At 41.4% G+C, this 13,106-nt stretch overlaps 1 protein-coding gene across 2 annotated transcripts in view; it reads right to left on the bottom strand.

Annotated features, from left to right (window-relative positions):
* The window catches only part of SCNN1B (sodium channel epithelial 1 beta subunit), a 68,838-nt gene that overhangs the window by 24,825 nt on the left and 30,907 nt on the right, over window positions 1-13,106 (bottom strand). For both annotated transcript variants that reach the window (XM_018552339.1, XM_018552340.1), the window contains 3 exons: window positions 8,950-9,140; window positions 6,629-6,735; window positions 206-369 (listed from right to left, as the gene is read on the bottom strand). In XM_018552339.1, the coding sequence (XP_018407841.1) occupies window positions 206-369; window positions 6,629-6,735; window positions 8,950-9,140 (462 nt within the window). The remainder of the gene's footprint in view (window positions 1-205; window positions 370-6,628; window positions 6,736-8,949; window positions 9,141-13,106) is intronic.

Raw genomic sequence — 13,106 nt, 5'->3', positions numbered from 1 at the left:
AGGGAGCTTGAGAACTTGGAAATAAATACACAAGATAACATCCACCTTCAGAAAGTTAACATTGTTAGAACAACAGCTATAAACATGTTTGAAAAACTATTATGAGGCTGTCTCGTTTTGGATTCACCCAGTTCCAACCAAATCAGCAGTTGGCTGGCGTCCCATCAGATATCATTGTTCTGTGTGTACTTTCCCATCAACATACCACAAGTACGGCTATAGAAGTCTCTGTTCCGGGCATGGCATAAATCCCCAGATCCTTCAAAAAGGGGAAGCTTCTCTGCTGGTGAAGAATCATCCTGGTAGCAGCTGTGGTCTGAAGGAAGGGAATGTACTCCTCCTGGTCAATGTCAAGGACCATCTTGAGCCCTGGGGAAAACAAAGAAGACATTCAGCCTTTCACATGCAACATATATTTGACAGCACATTGTACAGACAACACGTCAATGTTTGACTTCCCAATTATGTCTCTTTACTCACACATGGGCAGATTGGGACATTTGAAATGTCCCTGTCTTGGCTGTGTTGACTGATCAGAAAAACATCTATGTTAAAGGCTGAAACTGACAGATATATGCAACCCAGGTGGTCCAGACACATTGGAACAATTGCATCAAGAATTTCATACAACTGCCATTGTGACCCTGAAATGATTGTTGCCTGCCCAAGCATCAACAAAGTCAAAAGAAATCCATAAATGTGCCAAAAACCTATGAGTCCTTTCTGGAAATAATCTGCATGGTTTTAGGTAACATAACCAAGGTAGCACTAATGAGATATAACACAGACTGGCTATGGCAGTCAAGTGTTTGATAAAATGGTCTGTTGGACAACTAAATCCTTTATGCTCTCCCACCAGCCTCTCCTGTTGCAGGGGGGCCATATTAGTGGAAGGTTAAAGTCTTGGTTGTCAAGTTTTAATGGGGCAGCTGGCTTCCCATTGTTTCATTTATATTGATTTATCTTTACATCTTATACATATTTTATACTTGTATACTGTATTTCATACATTTCAACGTGTTAGGAACTGTGTAGCAAAAAACATGAGGATGTGGCCTAGAGCTGCACATAAGCATCAAGATAATATAGGCATCATCCTGTAGAGACCTGGGTGTAAATCTGTCAGAATGGGGCCTGACCATCAAGAATTTTTTTTTCACCTTGAAGCAATGAAGTTACTGTCAACTGTAGACTGGAAACAGAGCTACTGCTAAGACTAAGGGAAGTCTTCAGGCAGAAACTAAAATGAACAGTGAATCTCAGGATGACAGTTTTTATGATGTAATCTGACCTTTAGAATAACATAATTACATTCTAGTAATTCATTACCCCAACAATGGCGACAATCTTCATTGTCAGGAATCTTTTATTCTTTTATCTGAAGTGTCACTCCCAATATATGAAAACTAAATGAGGCATGTCCCCTTTTCTCTGTCCAGCTCTTATCAAGCTTTCTCTTGTCTACAGACAGATGCTATCCACAAACCAAGGGATGTAATGAAAAGAAATTGTAAATCCTAGTTAGAAAATTTATAATTTATGATTCTGTAATGATCACTTATTGCATATGGAATCAATATTAACTTAGGAAATGAGTAAGAACTAATGAATGCACAAATCATGATCTGGCATTTTTGCTAGATGCATACATGTATAATTAATTATAAGTTAATAATCAGGAAAACAAAAATAAGTCCTACCGATGGTTAAGTAACTTCCACAACCAACTGGGAAGAGAAACATGGGACACTCATGTTGTATTTGAGTAAGCAGCCTTTGCAAAATGTTTATTGCTATTACAATCCTACTTTAGGACCATATATCATAAGGAAATGCACAAAGTCAACTGTTACCATTACTGCCAAGGCTCCCAACCAGGAATGTCCCCAGGCGTGGAGTCACCCGGACACCCCCTTGCATGGACGTCATCACGCATGTGCATGGCGTCATCATGCACGTGCATAATCACGCTGCGCACTTGCCTGTTGGTGGCCATATTGGTGATGGAGGCCGGCAAAGAAAGGAGGTGATGTTCATTCGTGGGATAAGGTATGCCCCCTCTCTCATGCAACTGTCGGGCTCTTGGTCCATGACCAAGTGCCCAATTTTTCAGAGGGAGGTGACACCAAACTGAATGTCAGTCATTTTGATGTCACATGGTGCGGGCCGCACCCCCACAGTGCTCCCTACCAGCACCGGAAGCTGCTGCTGAAATGATGCTACATGGAACATTACTGATAGTGCTGAATCCACTCTGGAACTAGCATTTCTTTCAGGTATCAGAAAATGGCCATGCTGGGAATCTTGGCTTAAAATGACACTAAACTCATGAGTTAAATCTTAAAAATGCATTTAAAGTACCTTAACTATTAACATAAATGTATCTTATTTGTGTATCACTCAGCTGTAGATCCTTTTTTTGTTCCCCTTGGTCCCTGTGTGTGTTGTAATGTAGCCAACTCCCATAATGTCGACTTTTCAAGGGAGCTCAGTCTATTTTGCTTAAAGGAGAACTATGAGGTGAGTGCTTTTCACTCACCTCAGAGCTCTAGCCGACCTGTGACAATGAGACTGTCACAGGTCGGCTCAGTAGATCGGGAGGTGAGCGAACACATACCGGCGTTCGCTCACCTCTCGATCCTGGCTGGATTCCCCCCTCCCCGCTCCGATCCGCCAGCGCTGACTAGGGGATCGGACGGGGGAGGGGGCGGGTACAGCTGGCTCTGCCTCTAGATAGGCAGAGCCAGCTGTCACTCACGAAGCTGGGCGGATCTCGACATCGATGTCGGGATCCGCTCCGGCTGCGGCATCTCACTATACCGTGAGCTGTAGCTCGCGGTATACTGAGCTTAAGGTAACGGTAGGACACTAGTTTGTGTCCTCCCGTTACCCAAAGGAGAACTATGGGGAAAAGCCCTGACCCCATAGTTCTCCTTTAAGAAAGATGAACTGGGCTCCATCAAAACATTGACAATAAAATGTAATAAAACAATAAAGACTCGTGGGTGTCTCTATTTCTACTTTGGATATATATCGATATACTGTATATCTATATATACATATATATACTGTATATAATATAATAAAGGAGTTGACTTTTAGTTGACTGCAATCTAGTATAACAACTTTAACTTTATCTCTACATGATTTTACTAATGTCTTTGTCCTCTTTGGGGAGATCTGACCTCACTATTTGTCGTAGGGATCCTTGTTGTTAGAAGGGAAAGTAAGGGGGAATCCCAAACTTTATGGTTGTCATCGCAATAGAAGTAGTGGAAGTATCTTACACGTGTCAAATTTGGGATTTTTTTTTCTCTTTTTACTTTTTTATGTTGAAGGCCAACTTGCAACAACAATTTCTATCTTTAGGGGAAGGCGTGTATCAATAGTCTGGCTTGCCTTGCTCAAGCAGGCATGATCCGCATAAAACATAAACACAATGTTAATTTCACATAATTGCAATAACAAAAAAGACTTTCATTGTTTAAACTGCAAATAAAAAATGAAACAACCCACAGCTGTTTTTTTTCTCTGCAAGAGGTTGGAAGCATTCCGTGGAAAAGGACATACAGTATGTCAACCGGAGGAAGAAAAAAACCTTCCAGAAGCTTTGTATGCAGGGCTACCATGGCAGGAACATCAACTTCTGCTACATGAGACAACAATAGTAAGGGCATAGATACATTTTGGGCATTTGTTCTGAATACCAGCAGCAAGAGAGAGAAAACCCTTTGTTGGGACCAGCTGTTTCTGGACCTTGCCCAGTACCCATTTTTGTATTCCACAAATGTTAGAAACTTGATTAAAGCAGAGATCTATTAGATCTATTTAAGGCATCTATTTGGCTTTAGATACACTTTAAAGCCAAAAACACATTTCCTGCGCTAGGTTGACTACGCTTCCTCACTGCTGTGTATCTATGCTCTATGCTCTCTTGATTTGGACTATAACCACCTTCCTCCTTTCCTCATCTCTATTACATAGATAGGAAAGGTTGTGTAGTTCACAAAAGATAGCTCAGAAAGCCGATAGCGTTTAAAATACCTATTCATTCCACAAAAGTGACAAGGACACTGGAATTCTCTCGAGATCAACAGATGTTTGTCTGTACTCGCAAAAAATATTAAAAAGCTGGCCATAGATTTACAAATGAACTTTAATACAAAACTAAACTCCAGGCACTCAACCTTGCCCCCACTTTTTGAAAATAAAAATCCTATTGTAAAACCCTCTTTTACCGACCTAAGTCTGCATTTGTTTGTCGTGGCTACCGGGTCCTCTATCTTTTTCCCTGCGGAGGAGGAGGATCCTCCTTTGCGTGTCCATGTTGCTCCATGGGAGACATGGATATTTCCTGTTGGCTTTCCAGAGGTGAGGTCCTCTCAAAATCCAGGAGATTGCAACGTTGTTACAAAGAGGCAACCAGTCAACACTGGGCACAGACTACAGCACTGGTTGTCCACCAGTGGTGGGACCGGCAAAGGATACGGACGGCGATGTTAGGTATAGAGTATAATAAACACTTCATAGGGCATTTACTTTATTAATAAGTGCTGAATAAATGAAAGGGGTGGAAGGGGAAGAGCGGTGCCGGGACAGGGGCTTTAGCGAAATGATCATCCTTTACTCCTTTAGTAAACCAACAAAAATATATCTTAGATTTTCATCTGAGCATTTGTTGGTCGTGTTGGCTGAATTGCTCAAATAATCTACAGATCTGTGTTTGCAATAGAATATTAGTACAACAAGCAATAAAAATGTGAAACCTGAATTTAAGACATCACTTTGAGAAAATGTTTTCCAAAAAATCTCTATATAACTGCTCAGCAAAAGTAAGCAATACTTTTTTTCTTTTTAAGGACACTATATAATTGCATTCCCTTATAATTATGCTTTTAGCTTACATAGTACAAACAGTTTTGTAGGTCTGTAAATATTTACCAGTGAATAACAACCTCTGTGTCATCTTCAGGATAATTCAATTGATAATTAAGTCATCAGCAAATGGTGATCTCTCCGATTCAGAGGTGACAACACCCAGGTGTTTAGCTGCCTCGCCTCATCGCTATTATCACCGATCCCAGTGCTGTGACATCATCATTTTAATATAGGGACACAGATATATAAATATATACTGTATATAACATTTTTATCAGTAGCACAGCTTTTGTTGAATGTAGGATAGAACTAAGAATGGGGACAGGATGCCGATTATATGCCTCCTCTATTGCGCCACCTTTTGTGTGGGGACATATCTAGCAGCCTGGTAATATACACTGAGTGGCCAGATTATTATGGCCACCTGACGTTTGTAGGCAAATTAGCTATAATTAGCTATAATTTCACGTTGAAGTTGTTAGAGGGCCATACCATTATAAATAGGGAAGCAGGTTGTTTACCACGACAGTGAAAGTGATTTTTTTTCTGAAGATATGGGTAAACAACGCGATTTAACAGCCTTTGTACGTGGGAGGACTGTTGGCGCTCGGAGCCATGGAGCGAGTATCAGCAAAACAGCAGAATTCGTTAAATGTTCAAGAGGGGCTCATAGTTAAAGTGTTTAAAGACTGGACTGCCAAAAATCTGGGTCTGAACGTGCAAATTGTGCCGTCTGCGACTAGTCAATGTTAGGGCAGAACGGAGAGTGGCAAGACTGGTACAAGACAATAGAAGGGCACCATCACCTTTCAACATCTCGTGGAGTCACGAGGCGGCCCAACAAAGTCATCTCATGGAGTCATCTTGTGGCCCAACGAAGTACTGATAGGGTGGGCATAATAATCTGGCCACTCAGTGTATATGCTCAATCAAACCTGTAATTCTACCAGTATGTTAAAAGCGACCCTGTCACAACAAAATAATTCCACCCTTCCTCCATGCGGCTCAAACCCCCCCCCCCCTCCAATCACAACCACTTTGCTCCGTGCAATCATGTTTCTTCTCTTCCCTTCTCCCTTGGCAGCTGCCCATTAAGGCCAGTTTGATCAGATGAGTTCCATACCATGGCTGTGATGACACTGTGAAGGGGCCACCAGTCAGGCTACATTTAGGCTTTTCATACACTTAAAGCTTACTTGGTGCATGTACAAAAATACAGTTGAGTTGTACTGTCTATAGCCACCTAAACTCTTCATGATATCAAATATTAACCGGTTGTTTGGGCAATCAAATTACTTCTCCCTGATACTAGTGTTTCAAAGTATTCAATACATCAACTTAGGAGAAGACTCTACAGTTTAGCCTAGTACAGTATGATCACAATTGGTTGTTCATTGTTTTGGGGCTTTTTGTACAGATCAGTGGATCATGTCTTAAGAGGGGACACATGTGAAGCTAAGAGGGACAGAGAGGTCTGAGTCTAGTACATTATACACTGTACATCTGGGACTGAGCAGCATGGGAGTAAAGATCAAGTATGGTGCTGGCTACTGTAGCCACCACCTCCATCCCATCCCCAGGGGGCTCTTGATGTACTGATGTTCTTCTAGAACTGTGGAAACTTTGTGAGGCATTATAGTCTATTGTGACAGTACATCTAGCGCTGGCTGTGTACTATATGCCAAGGCTGCTTTTTTATTCCAGTTCTGCTTGATAATTTAATACACTGGCATTCACAGCAAAGACCTACCAAAATCGGCTCCTGGGTTAGTAGATTCCAGCAGCTCCTGGCCTTCTTGTCCCCAGTTAAAGATGTAGCAATTTCCATAATCTTGATGGAAAATATGAGTGAAATTTCTGAAAAAGAGAGCATTGATTTTACATTTTCTGTACTTGTAGAAAATGTTCTTAGCATGCAAAAATCAAAACTAAAGCAGCCACCACATCTTAGGACTAATACGCTGCACATATTACATTTATATTATTTGGTTTAGATATGCTTTAAAGCTGGTTTCTAGGATAATGTTAACCCACCTCACATCCCTACCTCTCACCTCCCTCTAACTGAGCCCATACCTAAAGCCGCAGTCACATGATGCTGCAGTCCTGAGCCTTCTCTTCAGTTTACATCTGGTGCGGTTCATCTTTGGGTTCCCATGTCACTGCCTATGTGACATGGAAACTGCCTGTTGGCCGTCCAGTGGTGGGGTCCTCTTGAAGACAGTGGAGTGTCAGGGACCAGCCTGCAAGGGATGATCTGCAGCATTGGGTGATCCCCTGCACCCGGAAACAGCTCTGGTGGGGGACCTGAATGGCATACTAGATAGGTATAACTTACTTCACCAAGTACAAAAAGGGTTAGAGGGGAGTGGAGGTGGGGGGTGAATCATATTTTGCTGTTTTGAGTGGTGTCAGCAATAAACGTGTGCTGTATGGAAGCATGCAACATTACATTTAAAGTAGTGTCAGTATATAATACCATCAAAAGTAAATAATTAATATTTTAGAATGTATTCTCTATCTAAATAGGCAATAAAAATCCAGATAAAGCCAGCTTCAGCTATACATTTTCTCTTGCAGTTTCAGTCTCGTTTCAGAAAGCGCACACTTCTACAGAACATTTATGAGCTTGCTGTCAGGACTTTAAATACAACCTGTCACCACATACATATGTAGTAATGTCTGAAATTATTTCATCCACACCCCTCAATCTCGATAAAACTGCTTCTGTGCACACTGGAACCCACAAGCCCGGATGGTTGCCAAATGTAAATCTTGACTTCCAGCCATACTGGCGGAGCTGGCAGATCATAGTATGCTCTTCTCTGTAGGTGAGGCATAGAGGGACATGCTCTGAACTGTGGGATGCAAGTGAGATGTCACCACTTGATTTTGGGTTACTGTTCATGTAGTGTGGGCCCGGGTTAATAGAGAGCTCTGGACAGCAATATCAGCATGAAAGTGTACCTGTCCGAAAACCAATGGAGGCAATAATTCAACATTTATAAAGACTGTTGCTGTTGCTTTCATTACATATGCTTTATGTCAAATCTTTCGATATCATGAAATGTAGAACATGCTCAAACTATTGAAAGTATATAGAACACAACAATCAGTGGTTGTGGAAGAAGGGACAACACTCTACTACTGTGCCTCATATATCTGTCTCTGAATGGCTTATGGCTTATAATGTCAGGGGCAGGTGGTAGGTATCAAAAGAAGTAACCTTCAGCTTCTGCTGACCTTCATAAGGTTCTAGCAGAAAGGCATGATGGGATCTCAACATCTAAAAGGTATAGAGTCCTGGCATTTAGGCAAATGTCCTTTTTAGAAAAGAGTGGTGGTTGGCTGATCAGGGAATGCATAGTTGGATCAGGAGCATACCATGCATGGCCAAAGTGAAAGAAACTAGAGGAGAGGTTTACTGCAACCAGGGCCGGATTTTCCCACAAGGCTAACCGAGGCCCGGCCTCAGGGTGGCAGGGAGCAGAGGGGCAGTAGGGATTCCTATCGTAGTTGCAGGTGCTGGGCGGGTAGTTGTTTTCTACATTTAGCCCTGCTTTGGGCAAGCAGGGTTACAAATGTACAGCACAGCCTGCTCGTCCATCCTCCCCCAAAACCTCGCCCCTCCACACCCCGCCGGCTACCTCTCTCCCCGCCATCTACCTCTCTCCCCACCGGCCAGAGATCCTCTCTTCAGCATGGAGAGTGGGTTCTCCGCTCTGCTCTGTGTAAACAGTGAGGGGGGAAAGCTGCACAAATAAAAAGTAAAAAATAATAAGAAAAAAAAATTGAAAAAAGTAAAAGAATAAATAAAAACTAAAAGAAATTATTAAAAAAAATGTTTAAACTAACCCAGCCGCCCCCGCCATCTGGTTGCAATTCTCCATGGGGGGTTGGCGGGAAGGGGGGGTGCATTGAGGAACCTGGCCTTGCGGCAGCAGAGAGAGTAAGTCTGGCCGTGACTGCAACGCTTTGCTTAATTATCCTCCCACTTAAATAACTTTATTAGAAGCAGTTGTGTTACCAAATACATAGCCAGCACTGTCTTGGCTCTCTCAGATTTCGTACCTGTAACTGCACGCGTGTCCTGCAAACATGCAGGTCAGAATCATGTCCTCTGCTTGGTACCCCATTTTAACCTTTTCTTCTAGTGGTATTTTGGAAAAGATGCTGGAGAACTGAAGCAGGTACCATTCTCTTATCGCCTGGACACCACTTGTAAAATTCCGATACATACACTGCGTGTAATTGTTAGTGCACTGTAGGAAAAAGCCAAGGAGGAAGATATTATATGTGAGACACAGACCTCTATTTTACAGATAAAAATGTACTTTACTATCCTTATTAGTTTTAAAGAGGACCACAAAAGAACTTTACTAGTCTGCTCCAATAAATTCCAGACCTGTCACTATATACAGAACAGTATATAATATAAGTACATAGTATATAATTGTTTTAAAAAAATCCGTGCTTTATGCAAAAGAAGTCAATTGATTTTGCCTAGGTTCCAATGATGTCATCGGTCTGCTGCAGACAGGAGGAAGCAATTCCTCAATCTCCTCTCCCCAGTTAGCAGACTGTAACATTGTAACTTTTTAGCATGTTACAAAGTGAGAGGCGGCAGCAGAGACTGATTTGTGTCAGGCATATGCACGGGCACCAAGAATTAGATTCTTTTGTCTCTGAACCAGCATCTCAGTCCAGGAAGTAGATGCTAACCCTGGCTATTGCTTGAACAAAGATGCCTTTATCCTTCTGGAGAGAAAAGCAGATAAAAGCATTGCCAGGGGGAGTACTGTGATCTTTATGGGAGGTAATAGATTCCTGGAACTGTTATACATAACAATTAAAGCTCATCTTTGGGCAAATAACAACCCCCCATTCACTCCCACCCCCTCTCCTATTCACATTTTTATTAAAAATACCTCTACAGCTGTTTTTTTAACTCATTCACCATCCATGTGCCTCACAGGTGCCTCTTCCAGTTGTGGAAACCAGTAATCCAATGGTCTCCTCACCAAATGGTAACCTCGTTGTGATGTCATCTGCATACTCCTTCCTCCTTGCCTTCCTATTGGCCAGTGAGTCCGCCTATTGCATTTTGTGGCTTATAAGTAGATGGGGAAGAGATAAGCCAGAAGCAACATGAAGCTGTGGCCCACATGGCTCTGCTACCCCTATATCCATTGACTGCTTTAAAGGGGAATAGGGCTGTGCTTCTTCTCTTCAACCAATAGATGGTGCTATCCAAGGATATGATCAGAAGCAACAGACAGAGAATACGCTTTAACATAGATGCTGAGCCTGCCAAACTTTACATAACTTCCTTACTTCTTATATAGGGACAGCCCTGGCTGTATGTGTCCCCAATGGGGAGATTTAAGTATCGGAAGAGGATTTGGGCGAGTAAGAGTGCCGATACTGATAGTAGTTTCGATATCGGTGCATCCCTAATTACAAGGCATTTGCTAATGGTGATATCACATACTGTAGTGTATATAAAGAATATCTTCATACACAGATATAGCAGCTAAGACCACAACGTTCGGTTGTGACCTTCAATCCTATTGTGACAAAGTCACTCTGTACAAAAGTGAATTTACAATTTCTGGCTGCTGCTCTGATTGCTTGAGAATGACTGCAAAGTGTCTTCATGTGATCAAATGCTTTGTTTACCGACGTCTATTAAAGCTATGCAGACAGGGTTTTACAAGGATTACATGGCTTTGATGTGGCTGGGACCTTGTGCCAGGAGATTGTGTCATCTTTAAGGCTAAACCTCATAGCTAGATACTATGAGACAGAGCATTTTAAGACCTTAGTTGTATTCATCCATCTGACCGATACAGACAGAATTTGTCTATACTGCTAAACTCGAACATTCTAATAATCATCTAAGACATAATTTTCTTTATAACTGTTTCCTTCATTCTAGTAAAAAGCAGATTGATTTATGACTCAGTGGAATTATGGTTGTAACTGTGACTGACCTACTCAAATATGATGTCACTCACCTCCGAGACATTTCATCTTGGTCTACCCAACATGCTTACAATAGCTGGATGGAGATTGAAAATAGATGTATCTTTCCAATGTATTCCTGCTCTCTGGTGTGGCCCCCTAGTAAACAAATATCTAGAAAGCTAAAGGTTCCTCTCCTGTCATCTATGCCTTTTGCAGTTTCTATCTGTCAATGCAGAGAGACATTTTCCCTTGCCTCCCACCCCTAACTAATATCCTGCATAACCCTGCCATACCAGACAGTTTCTCTGTACCTACCACTTTAGCTTGGGCACAAGCTGAACTTTTCCAACTCATGCATGTAGCCAAATTGGTCTCTCGTTGGCTCAGGACCTTTGTAGAATTAGGTACTAAATGTGACCTCCCCATGTGCTTGTTCAAATTTTTACGTACAATTAAAACATTATATGTCCACTGGCTGCACTACTGTCACATTGCAACACTCTACAATCTTTGAAGCCATTTGTTCACATGGTTTCTTCGAGCTACACATGATTATGGATCTTTATAAACTTAATTATGCTGCCAGACCAGTGAAAGAGGGTCAACATGTATACAAGAGAAAGTAGAAGTAAATTATCCAGTGCCCAATATCCCTGCCCTTGTGGGACAAGATTTGGAAGAATGCATCCAAGACCTCGATATGTACAACTCATAAAGAAACTCGGTACAAGTACAAGTACAGATACTTTTCTAGCTCCATGACTAGACTAGAGAAAAATTACATAAGTTAGTAGGCAGCTGTCATTTGTAAGGAGCACACGGAGCTCCTGGGATTTGTACATCTCTGTTTTAATGTATGATTTTATTATTATAAACATATATAAAGGGATGCACCAATACCATTTTTACAAGTACTGATACTTGTCCAAGTACTTACAGATACAAGTACTGATACATTTTTGTTTATTGTCATGTGACAGTTTTTTTAAAACAATACAGGCTAATGATTTCAGGACAGTGGTGGAGCGCCAGAGCTAGGTCCCAGCTGCAACCGCTGCAACCCTGGTAGTTCTCATGAAAATGCCAAGTATCGGCACTGGTATCTGAACTGGTATCTGTGCATCCCTAAAAGAAACCATATATAAAATTCTTACATTCTGGTACAAAACTCCAAAATTCTTGCATCCTATCCCTAAGGAATGTTGGTGATGTGGGTATTCAGTTGCTATACTTTATCACATTTTCTGGTACTGCCCCTTGATACAAGTATACCGGGGGTCGCTGACTTACTTCATACAAGTCCTAAATTTAATACTCACTTTCGACCCAATCCATTATCTACTTGGCCTCTCTTTTTCCAGACATACCCAAAAATTCTTAGAAGATATCAGCACACATTCTTACAGCAGTTAGAAGGCAAATTCCACTATGATGGATAAAAACAACTGACCCATCTCAGATGGATCTAACCAATATTATGGAGGATAATAGGATGGGAAATTGGATGGCCAGAACCTGGGGAAAATTGAACAATTTCCTACAGATATGGGCTACTGGGACCAATCAGCCTATGATCTCCTGAAACCCCTACCTCTCCTCAATGAATGTGACTTAACTGTGGAACCTGACTTTATATACATTTGGTTGACTTCTAGCTTAGAATATCTAATTTTGCTCTATAGCACCCATTTCACAATTGTTTCTTTACCCTTCTTGATGCATTCATATGTTGTTTCAAGAACATTATTTGTGATAACACTTGTGGAAAGACCCCATTTACAGTATATTCAGCCATCAAGACACTATGGACCCTCTCAATAGAAATTAACTTACCATGTGATAACACAGTGCTCATGTATATTTATACTGGTTTAATGTATCCATCAATATATGCTTATCTAAATGAGGTACTGTAATTTCTCATACTGTCCTTTTGTTTAAAAAGGGTCTTTTAAGCAAGTTAGGGTGTGTTGGCAGCACATTCCTTTTAAATGTTCTGCGTTAACGCAACCCACATTAACTCGCTCCATATTGCGTGTTAATGCACCACAAAACAGTAAATGGGACCTTAATGTTTGCAGTTGCCAACTAAATACAAGCCGGTTTTGAACCTGTTTCTACTGATTTTGTAACTGAGAGCGGTATGTCTCAGTTTGTCTCATAATGTTAGATTATCAAAACCACAGTGACGGCTGTCGCAGCAATCACAGCAATCACGCAGAAAAGGAAGGCAAATATAAGGAGACTTAAGGGATTAGAGA

Source organism: Nanorana parkeri, unplaced genomic scaffold (genome assembly GCF_000935625.1).
Source record: "Nanorana parkeri isolate BGI_ZX_2015 unplaced genomic scaffold, ASM93562v1 scaffold85, whole genome shotgun sequence".
In the NCBI taxonomy this organism is placed as follows: Eukaryota; Metazoa; Chordata; class Amphibia; order Anura; family Dicroglossidae; genus Nanorana; species Nanorana parkeri.
Note: the sequence above shows the minus strand (reverse complement) of the source record. Positions and strands in the feature narration are given on the sequence as shown.